Source organism: Gymnodraco acuticeps, unplaced genomic scaffold, assembly GCF_902827175.1.
Source record: "Gymnodraco acuticeps unplaced genomic scaffold, fGymAcu1.1, whole genome shotgun sequence".
NCBI classification, from domain to species: domain Eukaryota; kingdom Metazoa; phylum Chordata; class Actinopteri; order Perciformes; family Bathydraconidae; genus Gymnodraco; species Gymnodraco acuticeps.
The window spans coordinates 162,954-186,994 of NW_022990107.1; the positions used below are offsets into that span (position 1 = coordinate 162,954).

A 24,041-nucleotide genomic window follows, 5' to 3' on the forward strand; every position below is an offset into this window, starting at 1 on the left:
ACAAGTGTGTGTTTACACGGTGATAACTGGAGCAGCGGTTTAACTGCGCAGCAGCAAGAGCAGCCAGAATGAGACCTAATCCTAACATGAATTAGTACAAAAGCATATGTATAAGCCTATATATAGCAGTACACTATATGATGGAAGCTATGAAGCCATAAAGCTATATGATTGAAGACACCAGAATTACATTGTACATGTTGTACTCAAACTCTGCCTCAGTGCATTCAAAACGTAGAGAAAACCACTGCATTTTGCACCCTTATAATGTATGTAAAGTATATTTTGTTTAAATTGGTTTGCTTTAGTTTAGTCTATTACAGTGCATTCTTAGCTATTCTTTATTTATTTATTGTCTTATATATTCTATAGATACAGATTTCTAGCCTATATTGCCTGATTGTATATTTTAATTACGTTGCAGTTGCTGTCATTTTACAATATAAATATATACAAACCAAGAGAAATATTTAAAATACAATTAAGATATAAGTATATTAAAATATGTACATTGTTACAATATATAACAACAACAATTATAGAAAAACATACATATAAGCTATTACAATACTAAACTCCAATATAAATGAAAGGGAAATAGAAATGATAAATCTTTCAAAATATGTATTTGTATTCAATGTTTTATTTGCCTACAAATCAGGAATATTTTAGAAATCGATTAAGATTCAATTATGCTAATAAATCATGTTTGTTTGTCACCCTGCAACCAACACATATCCTATAAATGTGTTTTTTGAGATTCTAAATAACCTATACCTGAAGGTGTCTGCAGATGTTTTATTATAATGCTATATCATTTTAAAATGGTGTCATACCTGAGAAAGGCTTACGATTGGCTGATATAATTTTACTTTTATATCCTATTTCCAGTAGTGGGCGTTCATCCAGCCTAAACCAAAACAGAAGAGGGGGGAAGTCGCAGGATTATACCATCTCTAAAGACACATTTGGGGCATGGAGAGCTCTGTAGGTCAGCGCTAAAATTAGAAGCTTTTCCTTCCGCGACAGCAGCCAAACTGCGGTGCATAAAGTCATGTAAACCGGGGGATACTCTATCACAAGGGCTGGCAGCAAACACATGTTTCCATGGGTGACATTTAACGCTGGGACTAGAGAGGCTCCGTGCGTAACAGGAACAGCACTGGATCTACTGCTGCGCAAATAATGAGCATTTGGTAGTGATTTTTTATTTTTTGGAGACGCCATATGTACACAGCTTCCATGAGTGTCTGCAGAAATGTCTTTTTTATCCATACCAAGTCAGGAGGGCCTTTTCACCACCATTAAAATCAACAAATCCGCCGTGAACGCAGAGAGAAACTGCATGGACGACGATGACGATGATGAAGACGATGACAGCGAAAACATGCGCCTCATCCCCAGATGCTCCCCGGTGCCCAGGAAGAGAGGCCACTCCATTTACGATGAAACCGCAGAGTATTTACGCATCCAATTGGCGCTGTCCGTGCGCAAGAAGGTGCAATTCGCCGACACAACAGGTGGGGATCTGGTGGATGTGAAGGAATTTGTTGCCTTTGACTCGGACAGTGAAGAGGAGAGCGCACGGTGGGAGGAAGAGGAGGCAAAGTATAGGAAGCCGGAGAGGGAGCCCACTTATCATGTGCACCCAGAGTTCAGTGCGCCCAGCGGGGGGTCCCTGCTGCAGGCTGTGCACGCGAGCAAAGTGGAAGTGGAGCAGATTTCCCCCGCAGAGGATGAGCCTCTTGCTCTCAGAGGGCTGATCAGAGTCCTGAACGTGTCCTTCCACAAAGCAGTGTACATCAGATCCACCATGGACAGCTGGGCGTCCTACTTTGACCACCCTGCAGAGTACGTGCAGGGCTCTAATGATGGGAACACTGACCAGTTCTCCTTCAAGCTGTCCTTTGCACCTCCTTACATCACTCACGGCTCTCGCATTGAGTTTGTCGTGCGCTACGAGACGTCTGATGGAGACTACTGGGCCAATAACTCCCAGATGAACTATGTGGTGAATCTGCTCCTGTCCTATGAAGAGGAGTTGGCTCAGAAACACACCGACATGCAGCAGTCAAGAGGTATCCTCAAACCTCCAAAAGCCTACAGGTAAATCTGCTGTCACAAGTGTGCTTTAATCCCACAAACACAGACCAAAGAAGGCTCATTTTACAGAATGTGTGTGCAGTATTTGGGCCTTGACCTCTGATCTCCAGATTGGTCGGTTGTAAAGTGCCCAAATGCTAAAATAGGCAATAAAACGCACAACAACTCCGGAGTTATAACACCTTTGGACCCAGAAATCGAATAAAAAGCACTGATTTTGTAACAGGTTCCATTTTAGATGAGTGAAAGGCCACACACTTGTTTTGTGTCCTCGTAATTCCCCTGAATATCCAATTTCAAACACAACAATCCATTTCTTATCACCTGTCATCAAAACACCTTTTTTCCTCCTTGTGTGAACACTGGGAATTACACTTTTCTCTTCGATATAACTTCCATGTTTGGTTTACTTTGGGTTTTGTTGGTCAATTTCAACCAATACAACTCAAATGCAAAAATATCAAATGAACAATAATAAGTCATGACAGTTGACATATTGTCATCCAAAGCTAATTTACACTGATCAAAAAACATGAAAACGTATCTTATTAGAACTACCCTTTGTGCATCAATCATTTTTACAATTGTCATTATTTACACTGAAATAGTGTCTGCCTTCAAATCATGGAGTGAAACGTCTCAAAGCACCTGACCTCAGAGCAGCTGCAGGATCCTGTCGCTGACTAACTCCTGAGCTTTATTCAGGAGGTCTGCCTGGAGACTGCATTCAAGACGAGTGGGATCTCAACAAAACACACTTCCACATCATCATATTCAGTCCCAGCAGTTAGCGGCAAAGACACAGTGCAAACAAAAGGTATAAAGGCTGTCAGGAAGGCAGATTTTCACAACATGATTATCCGAAAGAATGAAGGATAACGGGATAGAGAACATCAAAAGAGCAACACTGCCGTCTATCAAAGTCATCTTCAATTTAGTGTTTAGTCTCTTGTCAATGGGCGTCTGTGACTTTACAAAAACACTCAAAAGGAACATTTCTACTAATGGATGATGAGATTTAAGAAGACTATTTACAACATGTTAGGTGTTTTATCAGTGTTGAAAGTACATTTACTCAAGTATTGTACTTCAGTACTATTTTGACATATGTATACTTACATATTCCCATTTTAGGCTACATATACTTCTACTATAGAGGTAAATATTGTACTTTTAACTCCACTACATGTTTTTAAAACTCATTGTTGCTGGTTAATTCTTACATACATACCATTATATGCGTATATGATACTGTACGGTACCATGAACCTACCCAGTAACTAACATTGGCTCAACTTTGACAAACTACAACATGATAGATGACGCAACATGTCTTTTGTGATATAAAACACAATAATAATATTCCATTTCACTCAAATACTGTGAAAGGAGCCAGTCTGCAAATTGAGTACTTTAACTTGTTATACTTGAAGTACAATTGTCTTACGTTTACTTAAGTTACATGTTCAACGGCGGACTTGTTAAGACCATAGTATTTCTATTTTTACTTAAGTTAAAGATTTGAGTACTTAATAATAAGATAAGATAAGATAAAAGGTACTTCATTGATCCCAAATTGGCAAATGTTTGCGTTGCAGCAGAATAAAACACAACAAAACAAATCAAGGCACATACTGTAAGTAGAAATTAAAGTGTAGAAATAAACAATAGTAGAATTTAAACATCTCAAAATAGAATTAAATCAGCATTAAAAGTAGAGAACACACAGTAGACCGTGAAGATTACAAATCTATAAGCTTGTTGTATCGCTGAGTTGAATTGCACCGTGAGTTTATTATTAACACGATATCAATGCTATATGTTTCACGTATCAAATGTACGGAGTGAATTTATGGCCGGTGTTTGAGCGTCTGCAGAGAGAGGGCCGTTTGGAGCGAGTTCACTCACAGAATGCCAATCAGCCAGTGGTGTGTGAGGCGATGAAAATAGGCGAAGGGCAGGTGTCGTTTTCAGGCTGGCGCTCCCCGACATTCACTCTGCGTACCTCTGACCTTTCTCTCAGAGTCCTGGAGGAGCACTGATGACTGGCTCCTCTCAGGAGGGGGGCTGCTTTTACTTCACTGCGTTTGAGAGGAGGGGACTTAAACGCTTTGTTTATCGTCAACATGAACGTTTAATTAGCAGAGTAAGGGTACTTTGAAAGGTACCAACCACTTCACACTACAGCGGAGCCAACTCAGGGACACATATCGTTTGGTTAGTAAACATCTCCTCAGAAGAAGTATTTCAAACTGCTTTGAGAGAAACATCTAATTGAAAATGCACCAAAACACAACAGCAAAAGGCTCATGCCATCAAATCATGTGACTCAATTGAGTTTATTTAAAAGAATGCAAGCTTTTCACTGATCAGGCATTAACATGATATGCTTAGTTTATTGTTATATCAACATGAAAGTGTGTTAAACATCTCATAATGCACAGAGACAGCAGGAAGACCCACAGGCTTATTTATTTTTTAAATTAAAACTGGGAGGGATGAAACCCTCTGTAATGCAGAGCACACACAGTGACATGTGTTCTCTGCTTTTAACCCATCCTAGTACCAGGAGTCTGGTACCAGGAGCAGTGGGCAGCTATTGTACAGCGCCCGGGGAGCAATGGGAGTGGGGGTGTCCGGTGCCTTGCTCAAGGGCACCACGGCAGGGCAGGAGGTGAACTGGGACCTCTCCAAGTAGCAGTCCACACTCCATATTTTAGGTCTGGTCGGGGACTTGAACCGGCGACCCTACGGCTCCCAGTCCAAGCCCCTACTGACTGAGACCCTGCCGGACATGTGGATGAATACGTATAGTTTTAAGTATAAATAATACATTGTAGAGTTAGTGGCATGGCATTACAAATCTTACTTCAGTAAAACTACAAAAGTATTAGCATGAAAATAAACTTAAAAAACAAAAGAGATATAATTAATTGTGCAAAATGGCCTATTACAGAATAATAGATTATAGTATTTAATTATAATGATGCAGTAATGTGCTCGTCACTTGACGGTTCACTTTATAATGGTCTATTTGAATGACTTTATATCCTGATGGATAGCTTAACCTACTGAATATTATCATAACCTATCAGTTTATTTATATTAGTTGAGTTTGTTGCACATAATGAGTGGTTTTATTTGTGATGTACATATGGCTGATAATTCTTCTGTACAATGTGAAAGCTAACTTACAGGATTATTAACTTGTGTTGCACTTTGTTTAGTCATGGTTAAAAACACTTTGTAGGTTTCTTCGGATAAAACATCAGCTGAATGCAATGAAACATACTTTTACTTTAGTGGCATTTTAAACTCAGGACTTTCACCGCGAATGGAGTATTTCCAGACTGTGGTATCACTACTTTTATTGAAGTTAAGAATCGAAGTGCTTCTGCAGAGTGATGGAGATGGAGGGGGGAGGCAGTGATTGAATGGGGGGAGATGAGGGAGATGAGGGAGACGGGGGAGCAGGATATGTGGCGGCGTTACAGATTCATTAGCTGCTTTGAAGTTCTCTGATAATTAGATTTGAACACATTAACAAAGCAGCCGGTGGGAGGAAGGTGACGGTGGGATGAAACACGTCTAGACATTAGAATATTTGACCAACAGCACATTAATATGAACCACACTGACAGTACGTTCACTGTGTATTTGAGTCACGTCTATCCATATGAAAGTGGCTCTGGATAACATAAACCCATAGTGTCCACAACAGGAGCCTTGATATTCCTTTTATAATTTAAGATACTTTATTGATCCCAATTTGGGAAATGTTTGCGTGGCAGCAGCATAAAAAGACAACGCATCGTACATTAGAGACTAGAAATAAACAATCCAAAATGTAAACATCTCAAATAGAAATAGCATCAAAAAGTAGATGTTGAAATACAAACATGGTGGAAGCGGAGCACAAATATGAAGATATTTCTACATACTGAATATAGTCTTTAGACAACAATGCATAGTATCTGATGGTGCAAAGTTCGCTGTGTTTCTGTTTCAGTATCACTCGTGTCCATGAGTCTGGCCTCAGCGTTAGACGTTGTTTTGCATCAACTCGCTGTGGAGTGTTGCAACGTGACCCGGGTTTCATCTCCAGATCAGACTCAGGCAAAAAGTGACAGCTTTTTCCAGGTCAGGCATGAACTCCCCACCAATAACATATTTAACTTCCACCTTTTCGGACCGATTGACCGACCTGAGCACTGGTCACCAGAAAAGCAACGGACATATCATTTAACCTGTCAGAGAAGAATTAACTAACGCTCCTTAGAAGAAGTATTTCAAACTGTTCTGTGTATTACAAATCTAATTGACGATGCACATGTGAAACCATAACAACGAAACAAGTCTCATTTCAGCAAATAAAGTGACTCAATGGAGTGTATTTAAAAAAAAGTGACAGCTTTTCCCAGGTCAGGCATGAACTCCCCACTAATAACATATTTAACTTCCACCTTTTGGACCGATTGACCGACCTGAGCACTGGTCAAGAGAAAAGCAACGGACATGTCGTTTTACTTAGATGTTAAAGTACAGTAGAGTAAGGGGTTACATAAAGAATAAGAGGCTCTCTAATCTGCCTATTGGAGAGCAGAAGTTGTTTATCAGATCAGATGGTGGCTGCAGGTCTGAGCATGCTTTTGTTGTGAGTTGCTTGCAAAGGGTGTGCCTTTAACAATTATCTTCTTACAGAATTTGGAGCTGATTATATGGATCAGTCTAAGTTTAGTTTAGTATACATATCACAGGCTGCTGAGCCAAGAGAAACTTGTTGCATAAAGGACTAATAACCTCTTATTATTGTAATGATTGTTGATGAGACTGTGCTTTCCATGTCAGAGCTTCAACACTTCAATAGCTTAAGGCGAGACACGGCAGGCAAAAACATCGTTTTTCATGCACTGGTCAATTTTGAGATTTTGTGCTATTTTGATTCCATAACATGTTTTCTTTCAGGCTTTTGGAAGGAAAACGTACAAAATACACATTTAGGTGTTTATTTTACTATAGTTTGTCTATTTGCGTCTGTAGATTTCTCCGTAGATTTTCTCAATATTCTGAAGGTTTTTACAGAAGGGTTTGTTCATATATTATTCATAGCCTGAATAATATAACATTTTATACCTAAAAACATGGCGAAAATTGATATTTTTGGGCTGTTGACAGTATTTTCTGATTTATGGAGTGATAGAAAGAGATATCCAATATCCCTTCTGTAAAAACTTTAGATTCTAATATGACTACAAAATGAAACAAGAATTTTGAACCTGGCTTTATCCAATGTTCAGATTTGTGTTCCTGAAATGTATTAAAATATGCGCATATTTAATTAGATAATGGCTCATATGCATATTTAAACATGCTATTTCAGAAAACTTGTAATACAAAAAACAATTGTCTTAATGTAAGTAAATAACTGGGGAAATTTCTAGCTGATATCTTTAAGTTAAAAAAAGTACCCTATTCACCTGTAGTGTCTCGCCTTAACATTGAATGACTTGATGATGCAAAGATCCCTTTTAGGTGTCTATCAGATGAAAAATCTCCTCAGCTGATATCAAACTGAAATAAGCAGGAGTAAGAAGATCTGGTCAGGTCATTCCCATTTGACACGCTCATCACACTGATGACCTTTAGCTCATTTGGCATCCTTTGCAAGACTCTTGGAAATGTTGCACCCCCAACCTGTCAGCACAACTTATAGAAATATATTCCTGCAGGTGATTTCAAAGCAAGACATACGGGCAAAAATATAGTTTTTATTTCAGATGTTGGGCTATTTAGCTTCCATAACAAGTGTAGCGACAGCAGGAAACAAACAAAGTCGCTGAGAGGCTGAGGCCGGGCCTGTTTGCTATTGTATGACACGCTATCAAAAAACGACTTGAGATCAAAACTGCAGTGAATAATAATGTAGTTTAATGGAAAATGAGATGATCAACTTATTTTAACGTAGACATAGAAATTGTAATAATAATCAATCATAATTGTCACACACAAACACACACACACTCAAACACTCACACACACAAATACACACACACACATACCATGTATACATCACTTCAGGGGACATTACATTGACTTACATGCATTTCCTGGAGACTTATCCTAACCTTAACCCTAACCAACACACGCCTAAACCTAACCAAGTCTTCACCCTAAAATTAATGATTCTCATGGGGACCTCCAATTTGTCCCCATAAGGGAGGCGAGTCCCCACACGTGACTCTGTAAACAGATTTAGGTCCCCACAAGTATAGTAATGCAAGGCCACACACACACACACACACACACACATCTTACCATGTTTATCTATTTCGGTATTTTATATACGCATAATATTTTCAGAAAACTTGTAATACAATAATTAATTGTCTTAATGTCAATAATGACATGGGGAGGTTTCATGATGATATCTGTTAGTTACATGTTTGACCCTATTCACCTAGTGTGTACAACATGTATGCATTTCACAATACAATACACAGTCTGCTCTGATTGGTTAGCTGGCCGGCTCTGTTGTGATTGGTCAACCTGCTTAGAGATGTCCCGCCCCTTACAAAACACATTATAATTAAAAGTAATTCATCTGGGGAAGTCTCAAGTTGATATCCATTAGGTAAATGCACCACAATTAGATCAGATGCATTGCCTTTAATATAGAAACATGACTTAATGGCTGATCCTGTGTTTGCACTTTACGATGACCCTCAGTGCATATTTCCTCGCTCACTCATTTCCCACCTCGTTGTCTATTTTAACAAACACTCTAATGAGAAGTGTCATCGCGGAGGCATCTGGCAATTAAACACCGAGCGGCAGTACAGTAACTGATCCGTACAGTACAGTACAAAGAGATAACACACCACCATTACCTACTTCAAAAGGCTCATTCAGTACATTAACATCCAAACTGCATCAGCAAATATTGAGACTAATTATCCGTAACAGGTGTTGATGACGGTGTGTGAGCACCTGCTCGGCCATTTCAAATGTGGAGGTGCGGCTCTTTGTTTTAGATATGGACTCTGCATTTATCAGATGATTCAGACGCTGCTTTTGTTACATCACATGTCACTTTTATCCAAAGCGACTTACACACACTCAGTACTGTGGACAATCCCCACAGGAGCAATTTGGGGTGAAGTGTCTCGGGGACACAACGACATGCTGACTGCAGAGGGACTCAAACTTGCTATCCTCTGAATCGAAGATCAGCACACTAACCCACTGAGCCACAGCCTTCTCGTTGTTGCCAAATGAGTCGAAAATACAAAACTAAGTGTAGATCTTGTGGACGATTAGGCTCTTAGGTTTTGTAAATAATATTTAGTCTTGATAATACTTATCAGTGCAAAACTATTATGTAGGATAGAAAATCCTATGGCTTACTGCAGCGCTTTTTATCAGTTTTTCCCTTACTACTTAGCAACCTAGTAAATACTTAATTCTTATTTTTAAGTATTCAGAATCAACCACTAAATTCATGGCAAACTAATGCAATAAAACTACGACATATGTGTCATATTGACAATTTAGCTCCTTTTTACTTCTTTCTCCGTGTCTGGAGCTGAGTTGATGCTGTCTTTCACCCACATATCCTTTTAAAATAATGTCTGTCTCACATATTTTTATTCTATTAACATCAAATTGGATTCCTGTTCACACTTAACACAATTAATCGTAAACGCGATTGTGGTTAATGCTGCAATTAAAGGTCCCATGTCACGGCCATTTATTTTTACTGATCATAATTCCATTGTTGAATAGAATAGATTTAAATTGTGCAATTTTCCAAACTCACATTGGTTTCTCATACAGCATCTCTGTATAGTATGTGTATTCACTCTCTGTCCTAAACGCCTTGTTGGAGCTCCTGCCCCCCCCTCCCTGTGAGCCCAGTGTGCTCTGATTGGTCGGGACGTTGAGAGGCTCGCTGCTGCGAGGAGCGGACAGGCTTCCGGGTCAGCGAAACTCATCCTGAGCACACAAACACTCACAGCCGAAGTAAAAACAATAAGTGTGGCTTGATATTGAGAAAGAAAAAGGTTTATAAACGCTGTGAGTCAATGGGTCTGCGGAGAGCATTTCTCCGCCATCCCAACTCGTCTATTACCAGCGTTCAGGGAGCTCTATGCAAGTCAATGGGGACTCCCTGTTACGGCCCGTCCACACAGCTTCCAACGCTTCTGCCCATTCACTTTGAATGGGGTGACGTCACTTTTGGGCGAACTGCATTGTGGGAAGCAGAGCGGAGCTTTCCTGGCGTTTCAGGCTGTAAAAGTTGAGCAATGTTTAACTTTTGAAGCTTCTGAAGCTTTCGGTGGAAGCGTCAGCCAATCAAATCATATGCCAGTCCAAGCTCTAGCCAATCAAACCGCTGCTTGTGTGTCAGGGGCGGGAGATTCAGGTGATTGGTTGTTGGTCGAGCTTCAGACACGCCCAGCTCCAAGCTTTTTTTGAAGCTGTAGTGTGGACGGGCCGTTAGTTAGCCAAGGGATCCTGGTGTGTGAGGTGCTCCGAGGATTGGTCCATTTGAGCCAATCCGGTCATTTGTTGTTGATCTGGGTGTGCACACGTCACAGAACCCAGGAAGCAAACGATGGAAAAAGAGAAATGTCCAACGAGGCGTTCTGGGGCAGCAGACAGGTCTTCTCTGTGTTAGAGATCTACTCCCTACAGGGTGTACTTTGAGGGTTTGTGACTCTGCAGACCGTTCACATGCAGAACAACCATCATAACACACAAGGGGACGGGTGATAACCGGAAAAGCATGACACGGGTGCTTTACAGTTTATGATTTTTAACAATTACATTATAAAAAAAAGAACTAAAATCAGCATCAGCCAACGTTCCTGAATACGTACACTGTCTAAAAAAATACATACACACTCTGCGTTTAAAAGCATGACTACCATTAGGCCATATGAGGTTCTTTAGGACTACGTTTGTGTTTTAGAGAGGGTACTATTGGGTTTGTTAAGACGTCTGAATACCTTGTGTTTTTTGTCTCTTTTACTTTCAGTATGGAGGATCCCTTCGATTCAGAGGAGGAGCAGGATAAAGACGAAGGTACTGTCATCCCAAATATCCGTCTTGATTTGTAGAAATAACAAGACATAAATGAATAAATATTAATATAATAGATATTCGTATATCATGGTATATGATTGAAGCAGTAATCCGCAAGAATTGCACTTCCATTTAGTTGGGAGTTATGACGGCGTAATTAATACTTTTAGTGGCCAGTATGTAATGAAGGGTTTCCAGATACCACCGGTTTCAGAAATGCCTCCGATGCAGCCTATCATATGCACTACGCACTGGTTTTAAAATATCAGCGTAACACAGAGGCAATACTTCCATCATCAGCTAGTAACCGTTTCCGAAATCAATGATGGGATCAAATAACATCCATACAAGGCGTACTGTAGCTGCTTAACAAATACATCATATACGTTTTCGTGTTTATCTTTCTGGTATTAGATATGGTCTTCATATCCAACAATCCACAAGTTCAGGAATTGGAAAATGTTTTATCTGAACATCTCTGAAGTGACGCAGCCTTTCTTTAAATAGGATTAAAGTCTTAAACCTAAGATCCTGATCCGACGCACTGAAGACATGACGTACATGCTTTCATCTGTGGAGTGCCTCTTTAATGACTCACACACTGCGGACTAATCAGCCTCTCAGTGTGATTATCTGTTTTCCATCAGCAGAAGAAGCAGGGTCCTCCAGGTCAGCTCTGAACAGACCCCCACCTCTCTGCCCGGTCATCATACAGCCCGAGATCGACATCGAGGTGAGTGTAAAGAAAGGATCTGCTTTAAAGGGAGTACATGGGGTGTCCAAACTACGGCCCGGGGGCCAAATGCGGCCCGCTGACCATTTTGAATCAGCCCTCAGCTAATTCTAAAAGTATAATGAAATATGGCCAACAAATTAAACGTCTGCTATTGTACTTCTTAAAGGTCCCCTATTATACTGTGTTTCATCAATATATTATAGGTCTCAGATATATACAGAGCCTGTCTCTGATTGGCTGAAACACCAAACAGATCATTGCAGCATTACCCATAATCCCCTCTGTTTCAGCCCTGTTTCAAAAGTGCTGATTCTCTGTCTGTTACTTTAGATGAAAATAAGGAGCCCCTCCCCACGCCCCTCTGAGAGAGATTTGGTTAGAAAGAACTCAATGGTGCTCTAGGAGGAGATTCAGGTGATAAGGGGGGGGGGGGGGGGGGGGGGGGTTACCTTGGTTGCTGATTGGCTAATGGTTACATAAGCCAACACATCGTTATGACATCATAAAGTGGCCAAAATCTGATCAGCTCATTTTCAGACAGGTTTTTATAGAAATGGATCAAAAAGAGAGAGAATCTTTGTTCCTGAAACTTTCAGAGTTTCTTTCCACAGAGGGGACACATGTTGATGAAGAAGAGACATGAAGAAGAGGGGACACATGTTGATGTAGAAGAGACATGAAGAAGAGGGGACACATGTTGATGTAGAAGAGACATGAAGAAGAGGGGACACATGTTGATGTAGAAGAGACATGAAGAAGAGGGGACACATGTTGATGTAGAAGAGACATGAAGAAGAGGGGACACATGTTGATGTAGAAGAGACATGAAGAAGAGGGGACACATGTTGATGTAGAAGAGACATGAAGAAGAGGGGACACATGTTGATGTAGAAGAGACATGGAGAAGAGGGGACACATGTTGATGTAGAAGAGACATGAAGAAGAGGGGACACATGTTGATGTAGAAGAGACATGAAGAAGTGGGGACACATGTTGATGTAGAAGAGACATGGAGAAGAGGGGACACATGTTGATGTAGAAGAGACAGGAAGAAGAGGGGACACATGTTGATGTAGAAGAGACATGAAGAAGAGGGGACACATGTTGATGAAGAAGAGACATGAAGAAGAGGAGACACATGTTGATGTAGAAGAGACATGAAGAAGAGGAGACACATGTTGATGTAGAAGAGACATGAAGAAGAGGGGACACATGTTGATGTAGAAGAGACATGAAGAAGAGGGGACACATGTTGATGTAGAAGAGACATGAAGAAGTGGGGACACATGTTGATGTAGAAGAGACATGGAGAAGAGGGGACACATGTTGATGTAGAAGAGACAGGAAGAAGAGGGGACACATGTTGATGTAGAAGAGACATGAAGAAGAGGGGACACATGTTGATGAAGAAGAGACATGAAGAAGAGGAGACACATGTTGATGTAGAAGAGACATGAAGAAGAGGAGACACATGTTGATGTAGAAGAGACATGAAGAAGAGGGGACACATGTTGATGTAGAAGAGACATGAAGAAGAGGGGACACATGTTGATGTAGAAGAGACATGAAGAAGAGGGGACACATGTTGATGTAGAAGAGACATGAAGAAGAGGGGACACATGTTGATGTAGAAGAGACATGAAGAAGAGGGGACACATGTTGATGTAGAGAGACATGAAGAGGAGGGGACACATGTTGATGTAGAAGAGACATGAAGAAGAGGGGACACATGTTGATGTAGAAGAGACATGAAGAAGAGGGGACACATGTTGATGTAGAAGAGACATGAAGAAGAGGGGACACATGTTGATGTAGAAGAGACATGAAGAAGAGGGGGACACATGTTGATGTAGAAGAGACATGAAGAAGAGGGGACACATGTTGATGTAGAAGAGACATGAAGAAGAGGAGACACATGTTGATGTAGAAGAGACATGAAGAAGAGGGGACACATGTTGATGTAGAAGAGACATGAAGAAGAGGGGACACATGTTGATGTAGAAGAGACATGAAGAAGAGGGGACACATGTTGATGTTGAAGAGACATGAAGAAGAAGGGACACATGTTGATGTAGAAGAGACATGAAGAAGAGGGGACACATGTTGATGTAGAAGAGACATGGAGAAGAGGGGACACATGTTGATGTAGAAGAGACATGAAGAAGAGGGGACACATGTTGATGTAGAAGAGACATGAAGAAGAGGGGACACATGTTGATGTAGAAGAGACATGAAGAAGAGGGGACACATGTTGATGTAGAAGAGACATGAAGAAGAGGGGACACATGTTGATGAAGAAGAGACATGAAGAAGAGGGGACACATGTTGATGTAGAAGAGACATGAAGAAGAGGGGACACATGTTGATGTAGAAGAGACATGAAGAAGAGGGGACACATGTTGATGTAGAAGAGACATGAAGAAGTGGATTTTGTAAAATAGGGGACCTTTAAATATATATGTTCAAATATATAACACAGTATTCATGTAAGCCACATTTTCAAATAAATTCAGTCCATTCAAGTTGAAAACATGTTCTAACAAATGTTAGTTGATAAGAAAACACATTTACAGTACATAGCAACCTTGAAATCTACACTTCATATTTCCTCTTATTATCAGCAATCTGAAGCTTCTGTTTTAAGGAATTAGCTGCTAACACAATAAATGAAACCCTACGGAGAGCTGTGTGTTTTTCTCATCAATATCAACCGTCATTTACCTGATTGAGTTTTCTAACTTATAACTTATGAGCCAATATACCTCTAGTGAGCGGCCCAGCCCTTCGTATATTTTTCTGTTTGCGGCCCTCGGTGAAAAAAGTTTGGACACCCCTGATGTGAACCAATGAACTGTCAATGACCTGCAGAAATAGTCCCACCACACATTCATCAAACGACTTGTTATATTCCAATTATCTTGATTTGCATGGAGTTGTTGACACTTTCATTTAACAGATAAGCAGGTGCTTCATGCCTCTACGCCAGTCTAATAAAACATAACACACATTTCTGTTGGACTTTGAAAGCTCATCATCACTGGCTTTATATTGTTCACAGCTCATTGAAGCTTCGGCAACAACTTAGGTAAAGTCCCGCTTCTCCCCGCTGCAGCACGAAAACTGTATGTTGTTGGATTTATGTTGTGATGCATGATGTTGCACCCTTCAATCGTGTCCATGTTTAATTTGAACTCATGTCTCTTTCAGTTTTAAGTGATACGGTACACTAATATACATTTGCACCATGTGTAATGTGTGTTCAGAACTTTATTTGGGATGAATCCTACCATTAAAGTGTTTGTATTGAATCGATGGTACTGAAATGTCACTGAAATTCATTTTAGACCACATGGTGTTTTGCACAATCACTCTGACCCTGGTGCTCTTTTTTAAGGAATAGTTAGATAATAGACACATACCCTTCATAGCTTTCTTACTGAGGGTTACAGCATAAATATATATTTTCGCACGTACTAAATGTTTTTCTATTGTAAAGCATATTTGAGTGTTTAGAAAAGCACTTTATGTATTGTTATTGTTATTATTATATTGAGTTTTAGCAAGGGACTCCTATGCAGGGTTTGAAAGTGTAGGCATTAACCCTTATGTTGTGTTCGGGTCTCCCGTGACCTGTTTCAAGTTAAAATTATATAATAACTACGCTCTAGTGTTTTGTATGGGAACAAGGCTTCATGATATCCTCCACCACAGATATATAAACATTACATTGCATTTAGCTGACGCTGACGCTTTTATCCAAAGCGACTTACAATAAGTGCGTTCGACCAACAAAATACAACCTTGAAGAAAACAGAATCATATAAGTACATCAGGCTTCATAGAGCAAAAACATTTCAAGTGCTACTCAACTGGCTTTAGATAAGCCAGTCCTTTATTAGTATATAAGTGCTTTGTTAATAGTTCTATCGCTCGAAGTGGAGTCGAAAGAGATGAGTTTTCAGTCTGCGCCGGAAGGTGTGTAAGCTATCTGCTGTCCTGATGTCAATGGGGAGCTCATTCCACCATTTTGGAGCCAGGATAGCAAACCCACGTGTTTTTGCTGATGGGAACTTGGGTCCCCCTCGCAGCGAGGGTGCAGCGAGCTGTTTGGCTGATGCAGAGCGGAGTGCACGTGCTGGGGTGTACGGTTTAACCATGTCCTGGATGTAGGAAGGGCCAGATCCATTCGCAGCATGGTACACAAGTATCATTGTCTTGAAGTGGATTCTAGCAGTTATCGGAAGCCAGTGAAGGGAGCGGAGGAGCGGAGAGGTGTGGGAGAATTTAGGAAGATTGAAGACCAGGAGAGCCGCTGCATTCTGGCTGCAGAGGTCGGATGGCACATGCAGGTAGACCAGCCAGGAGGGAGTTGCAGTAGTCTAGGCATGAGATGACGAGAACCTGGACCAGAACACTACAAAACTCATTTTGACCATTTTTACCAAGTTTGAAGGTCTCTAAAAAAAAAAGTGTATAATTTTGTGTTGGGGTCTGGGGAGACCCAGCAGAATTGTTTTGGGTGACTCGAGGTCAAATTTGGCCCAATCAAGATTCATCTTTGACTTTAGACAGCCCCCCCCCCCCCCCCCACCACCTTCATCCACTGTAACAATACTTTTTTGCAACATGCACCTGGTCTCCCCTCCCTCTGCCCGCCTCCCCCACGGGAACTCGACCTTTCTCAAAGAATATGTAAACTAACACTTGAACCTGAACACACACATGCACATGGGCGCGGGAAGGGGGGTGCTGAGGGCGCTGCAGCACCCCCTAGCGGCAGGCAGGCGGTGCGGAGCTCCCCTGTCTGCATTATTATTTGACGGTTATTGCTGCTCCCGCTGTGCATAATTTGTGTAATATGTAGCCAATAAATTCCACATTGTTGGTAAAATAATATTTTACATATTTGTAGTGTGTGTGCTCGCCAGTGGCGTCGCCTGGCCTGCCCCGAATGTTTCTTCTGTAGCCCCGGACAATTCTACCTCAATAATATAGAGTGGCGAAGTCACGCCCATCTACTTCCGGTCCATGGCACCTTATTTCGGAAAAATAATGTATTGGAGTCAATGGAGAGAGAAAACGTATCTTTCGATCCCGTTTGAATTGTGCCATGAATTACACATATGATGTTTGTCAATCTTCAAAAATTATTTCCATGTCAAAAAAGTCACTGTTGAAATATAAGACTATGAAAAATACGCAACTAGAAAGACTACAAATCCCAGAGTAAGTGATGTCATAACTGTTTTCCTCCACTAAGAGATAGCTAAGATCAGCGCCATATAGATATAATCTATCTATATGGCGCTGGCTAAGATAAGGTAACTTTAACAAGATGCCTGTGTGCTTAGTACCAGGTTGTTATCATACCAGCATTGGGTCTTGCTCGTTCTTTCGCTTCCCGTCTGATGAAAGGACCAGGAGTGGCTGGCTCAAGTTAGCTACCTAGCTAGTAGCTAGCACGTTAGTTAGCATTACAGCCTTGTCATTTTTATTAGCCTTAATAAGAAGTAACATTAATTAACACAAACATTTTAAAGAAAAGCAAGAATTGGTTTTGGTTCTGCTCCCTACACAAAGCACATCAGACTGGAAGACTTTTGTATTTGAGAAGAAAGGAAGTCACGGGCGGTCTGCAAAACACTGATTAACTACCTCAGATACTGCACACAATACTGTTTGCATGAGCTCATCTTGTTCCTGTTAAACATCAGTATTCACATGCATGTTGTTTCCCTTTGGTAGAGCAATAAAACATCAAATAAACCCGTCAAATACTGCATGAACTTCCTCCAAATAGTTTTTTTAACTCAAGTAAAGGCAGTATAATTGCCAGGATAAAAGCACTCAGTTTGATTTATCTTAAGCTTTTCAATAATTCGGTACTGCCATCAAATCTTTTCATAATAAATGAAAAGTGCTCTCATGGGAACAAATGGAAGTATTTAGTGTAAAATGATGAAGTGAAAGAACTAGAAGGTCACGCAGACCTCCGACAAGGCCGTTTCCATTAGTGAAAAATAATGCCTGTAGCCGCCTTTAAATAAAAACCTTGGCCAAAACAAAACCAAACGGAAAACACAACCTCTTTACCGCAGGGAAAATAGCAGAAAACAAAATTACACATGTTTGTTTTATTGCTTAGTCCTTTTGCACTTTATCTTGTAATTGGTGTTCATTTATTTTTCAGTCTTTAGGTTTTATATTTGTCCTGGTTTTATCATGATTTGACTATTTGTCACAGCAACCTAACAGTGGGCAAAGCTCTACTATGTTATGAGCCAGTTTCCTTTAAAATAAATCAAATCGAGTCAAGTGAAAATGAAAAATAAAATGGTCTTTCGGGGAGGGCAGAAGTCTCTTAAAGGTACAGTTCAACCCACAATTCAGTGTTTCCCATACATTGATGTATTTGTGGCGGGCCGCCACAATTAAATATCGTCCGCCACAAATGGATATCATAAAAACATTTGTATTATTATGATCCTTTTTTTTTTTTTTATTCTTCTTTTTTTGGTGGTCTAATGCAGTGCTTCTCAAACTTTTTTCAGTAATGTACCCCCTTTGAAACATTTTCTCAGCCCAAGTACCCCCTGACCGATCCCGAACATTTTTGATCGAAAAAGCCTTTATAAATAATTACAATATAGTGATGTTCCCTCAGTGTTTGATGTATTAACTCCTTCGTGGTATGCATTACAACAAACTAAGGATATTTTCACTTTATGCATGAAAAAAAATAACATAACACTTTTATAAAACAGATTTTTCCAAGGAGTTTTTCAATTTAAGTAATATGTTGTTGTTGTGAAAAACTATAAAATACAATACACACATTTGATTTATATGAGGACCCCTTGGTGGTTCTAGGAATGTTTTATATAAAATTGTGTTTTCTATTTAACTTATTTTACTAAGATTATTTTTTTAATTAACCTTTTTTTTAATTATTTTTTTTTAAATCTCACGTACCCCCTGCAGTACCCCAACGTACCCCCAGGGGTCCGCGTACCCCCATTTGAGAATCACTGGTCTAATGGATAGTGAAGTGGGCTGATGATCGGAAGGTTGCGAGTTCAAATCCTGCCTGGAACACCACTACTAGTGTGCCCTTGAGTAAGGCACTTAGCCCTCAGTTACTCCAGGGAGAATGTCCCTGTAATTGGTCACTGTAAGTCGCTTTGGAATAAGGCGTCTGCTAAATGCCTAAATTGTAAATTATATTTCTGGGAGAATAAACCCCACAGATCCTCAACTCCGGTGTGTTTCACTCATTAACAACGCAACACAGAGCAACAGCAACGTTGTCTACAGTAGCCATGAACTCACATGTATTATCTTATTTGAGGGGGGGTGGATGCGTGGACCACCCGAATAGGTTAAGGGGCCTTTGGCTTTTCTTGCCGGGGGGGGGGGGGGGGGGAGGGTGGGTGCGGTGCAGTGCCCCCACAAATAGAATCAAATTCTGTGGGAAACACTGCAATCCAATCACTTAGTTTTGAGTAGTTTTACTTCGGAACTATTTCCTCTCTAAACTTCATCCGCCAAATGTATCACCGGGCAGAAAGAAGAGCCATTATTGCTTAGAGCTCCCGCTGACTCGAGCCTCTCTGCAATAATACATCTTACTTCTGCTGGAAGGAAATTAGTTTTACCATGAAATGACACACAGCAACGTCTCCGAATTGTCTTGAGTAGCCAGGTCATGATTTCCTTGTCAACTTCCCTTTTAACAAGAAGTCAAAACAATAATAAAAAGCAAAGACATGCATCCAATCCCATCCCACTGCGCCTGTTTTGTTTGCAATGCCTCACCATTAAGTCGCCAGCATGGGATCCATTTGACAGAAAAGCATTAGTATGCAGTAAAATGCTTTTCCTCTCTCTGTGTGCAATGTTAATGTGGAATACAAATCTCTCCCCTTTGTCTTTATAGCTGTCACTGTTGTCTCGCTGTTTTACTTTAACAGATTGCGGTTCACCCATCTGCTCCCGGTGTCCCACCCACCCAAGAGCTTCCATCTGCTGATGGCTCACTGTCCGCTATCACTGTATCCCCAGGTGAACTATTCCCGTGTATGTCTTCCGAAACCACACTTCAAACTAATTCATCCTTTATACTCCAGCCAAATAAGTCACAGCCTTTACCCAGACTCCACTGTGAATTAGAATTAGGCAACCAAACGTCAGAGCAGCCAATAGACGGAGGTCCCTGCGCACTACTGCCTGATTCAAATCCCTCTGCGAAACAAGAGTCAAGTCCGAGATCACACAGCTCCCAGGCTTCCTCTCCCTCTGAGGCCTCATGCGTGGAGATGAATCTGTGGGAAGCACCAGGAGAGGACGAGTCAACCAACAGCCGTCCTTGTCTTGAACTGCCTCCAGAATGTGTCTCAGCTCCCAGTGCGACCCAGCAGGAGGTTGCAGTGGGAATTAGTGAACTTTCTGCAGGGGGTTACACCAGATCTGCAGAACATCACAAAGGCAGTATGACCGAAATCGTGTCTCCTGAGGCAGAAAGTGACGAATCTCTGAGAGAAGCAGACGGTGAGGATCCACCATCGCCTGAACTCTCAGAGGCTTTTCAGTCGACCTGGGAAGAGATGGAAGATGCTCCCGAGACTTCCCCTGACGCATTACTAGAGAATCCACCAAACACAGAGGTTCCCAAACTTCATACTGAGCATGACGCTAACATAAATCTGATGCCGTCCGTCATCTTTCTGAGTGGAGTTGTCTCGCTCTCCATAGTGTTGCAGGAACCCACCGCCCTGTTCATCATCGGGCTGCTTCTGGTCCTGTATCAGTTTTAATTATGCCCCCAAAGTTCGTTCTCACGTTAAAGTGCCTTTTCGTGATTCCACAAAAGCCAATAAGTAAAAAGAAATCACACATAAGTCTGTCGTTGAAGTTGTTGTGTATCATTGTGTGAGTGTTTCTTCAGTGTTTCCAAAGTATAATACAAGGAGGAAGTATTTACACAAATATCGGTCATACTTTTGGTGATATTTCCGTGAAACAAGTGGTAAGTAATCGAATAGAAATCAATTATAACCCCATTTCTGCAACACTAAGGGCGCGTTCACACCTTTATACAGTCTGTTTCACTCCTAAAGGTCGGTACAAAAGGAAATCTCAAAAAGCCAGAAAATGTAAACAAGTCTTGATAGAAATGTTGTTCAATTATTGGTTATAAAGTTGGCTCCTCGTCGCGTATGAGGTTCTCTCCTTTTTGTCGATTTAGCAATAAATTGTAAAATATTACTAATTTAGCGGCTGGCTAGTTAGCTAGCTAAACAGCTCATTCTACCTTGCTCTAATGCAACACTTGAAACTTGAACAAGTATCCTAACAAAGTGGCTTCACAATTGGCTATGGCATGGTGCTTTGCTGTGCTGTGAAAAGTTTGTCGATGAAGTATTAAGTTGTTAAATGTTGGCGCTTTAATTACTTAGCGGATGGCTAGTTAGTTAGCTAGCTTTCTATTTCAAAAATGTCTGGTTACAGACAATAAGCCAGATGAGAGGCAAATGATGTGCAACGAAAGAGTGTGAATTAATAATGAAGTTGTTAAACTTTACTCATTCAGCAACTGGCTAGTTAGCTAGCTCGGCCGCTAATTCCCCCATGCTTTAATGCTACACTGGTTAGCCTACAGAATATAAGCGGAACAGCGGCTAGGAGACTTCCCTGAACGCGCCCTAACACTAAAGCACATTATATTACCTAGGTGTTTTGTAATGTGTCTGTAGTTAATGTAGCGTTATATATGGATTCATTCATCTGTCCTGTAATGCACTTGTTTCTTCTTCTTTGTTGTTGTTAGCGTAGCTTAGGTTGTTGTCTAACCCGACTGCCATGATAACTTTTGTGAATTCCATGTGTTGTTTTGTTTTTAATGAAGGACAACAAATCTCACTGCAGTGGGAAGCTGAAGACATTTGTTTTACAAAATGTTATTTTGTTTACAAATTCAAAAAATCTGGTTATGTGAATTATGTTTTGCCTTAATGCCTAAATCAAACTGACCTGCAGTGAACATCTGTTTGAAATGAATGCTGCCAGAGGGACAATGTGGAATCTTGTTTCGTGTCACATGTGAAAGTGATATTTTTGTATCATTAGTAAACGATCACAAATGCACATTTTGTTTGATGAGTCTTCCTCTTGGATCGAGCAAGTAGGGGTGGGAATCCCAAGAAAAGCAAAAACACAATATTATCACAATACTAAAAGATATATATGAGTATTGTGATAACAAATCAGATCAGTAGATTGCGATGTATTACCTTTTTCAACTGCACATTTTTGCAGTTTGTCATAATCTGAGATTGATTTTTGCACATTTTAGATTCTTACTCGCCGAAGTCTCCATCTTTGTTTTGACTCATTTCAAGCCAATACCGTGAAAACACTTTACGCACTTTCTAGTGGACTTTAAAAAAGCAATTGTTACCAAACTATTCTATTTTCTATATTAATTATTTATATAGCAACAGACTAGTACATGGCGACCATGTTTAAAAATCACATAGCGATACTATGCTGTATCTTATCTTCCCACCTACTTGCTATCTATCCCATATTGTTGTTGTTGTTGTTGTTACAGAAATATATTGAAATATTACAGCACTACTTTGACAACCTCACAGTCTGAGGCACTGAATGACGTTTGAAGTGATGAAAGTTTTTGCAGAGTATTGCCATTAAACGTGGTTCTATATCCTGTCAACTATGCGTCTTTGTTTATTCCTTTATCCTTTCATCCACATACTCTATAATTAAAGTGTGCATGACAGTTGCATGCACAGCAATGACACTGCAGTGGTGAAAGACTGACACCAAAATAACGCAGAGCCTTTAGTGCCTTCGGTCCCCGGAGCGCGCTCAGCTTTGCTTGAAGTGGACATAAACAGAACGGCAACATGAGCTGCAGAAAGAAGCCAAAGGTCACGCATTGCACTGGAGTCACGGTGTCACGCTAGAGAGCACACAGGCCATTGTAAACCGAGCTCAGTGTTGCAAAGCTCTCAGGAAACCTCCTCAGGTCAGGTGCTTCGTGATGAGTCGTGACACACTCATTCTGATTATAGTCACACGCTAATAAGACATCATCTTTATTTTGGGAGCCTTGAGGTGTTAAAAACGACCTCAGTGTTTTCCTGCTAAATCAATCCGTGTTAACTTCAAAGCCACATACGTCCTTGGATGTCAGGTATCCTTTGGATGATGTGGATTATGTATTTGGTCTATAAACCAAATTATTAATCAGAGCACACTTGCACTTCTTAGACTTGTGCAGGGAAAAGGGCGGGAGTGATTAATTTGTGTGATGGTCACATAGCTCGACTGTGGAATGTATTACATATATGTAAGCAGACTTAAACCTGACCCAAGAAGGATAATCAGTGCGATTCTACAACAGAGATTTGCTTTGAAATCATGAATGCCTTTTCAAGAGATATTCCACTGAAAGCTGTGTTAATCTGTTATTTGAAATAAAGGTTCAGTATGTGTTGTGACATTACTAGCAAATAGCTGTTTAACACGGTATTTTCCTGCTCTTTTCTCATTGTGTGATATTACTGAGGGCTGATTTAATCTGTTCCAATGGAGAGTTTCCATCACAAGAAACAGCTTTTACCTAAATAACATATTTGACAGAAAGAGAAAAATAACACCCCTCCTTCAACATGTAATTGAACAAAAAATAATAATGGTATATTGGTGTTTGTCTGCGTTAAAATTGAGTGCCGTTCATTACATTCCTCAAGACCGGAGAATCTACACATTTTGAAGTTCAACAAGTTAAAACGATCTTTTAAAAATGCTGAAAAAGGCTTTGAAAACATGTCATTTTAAACCAATACTTAAAGGTGGGGTAGGTAATTTTGGAGAAACCAGCTCGAGTGCGCTAGAATTTGAAAATACGCAGCCGGAAAAAAAAAAATCTGCCCCTTCCTTCAGACTTCCTCACAGAGCCCCTCCTCCAACACACATGAACGCGCACATGACCAATGAGGGCACGAGATAAGTTTGTGCACAGATGGAAGGCTGACAGGCAGGTAGGCCATCCAGTTACTTTAGCCGGGCCGGCTACAATGATTGGTCGAGCTTT

At 40.6% G+C, this 24,041-nt stretch overlaps 1 protein-coding gene across 2 annotated transcripts; it reads left to right on the forward strand.

Moving 5' to 3' along the window:
* The first annotated feature begins 905 nt into the window (after positions 1–905).
* On the forward strand, positions 906–22,651 carry si:ch211-167b20.8 (protein phosphatase 1 regulatory subunit 3A). 2 transcript variants are annotated; one of them, XM_034216476.1, is made up of 5 exons: positions 906–2,106; positions 11,141–11,187; positions 11,838–11,920; positions 14,982–15,008; positions 19,894–20,131. In XM_034216476.1, the coding sequence occupies exons 1-4, from the start codon at positions 1,259–1,261 to the stop codon at positions 15,006–15,008; spliced, it is 1,005 nt and encodes a 334-aa protein (XP_034072367.1). In that variant the 5' UTR covers positions 906–1,258; the 3' UTR covers positions 19,894–20,131. The 2 variants fall into 2 exon arrangements, with proteins under 2 accessions (XP_034072367.1, XP_034072366.1); XM_034216475.1 differs by lacking the exon at positions 14,982–15,008 and having other exon boundaries at positions 908–2,106; positions 19,894–22,651.
* The last annotated feature ends 1,390 nt before the right edge of the window (positions 22,652–24,041 follow it).

Bases quoted from the DNA above. Each gene is read 5' to 3' on its own strand.
- si:ch211-167b20.8 (XM_034216475.1), top strand. From the start codon at position 1,259: ATGTCTTTTTTATCCATACCAAGTCAGGAGGGCCTTTTCACCACCATT. The intron at 11,188-11,837 runs GTACTGTCATCC...TTCCATCAGCAG, and splicing joins GGAGCAGGATAAAGACGAAG to AAGAAGCAGGGTCCTCCAGG. The intron at 11,921-19,893 runs GTGAGTGTAAAG...TTACTTTAACAG, and splicing joins AGCCCGAGATCGACATCGAG to ATTGCGGTTCACCCATCTGC.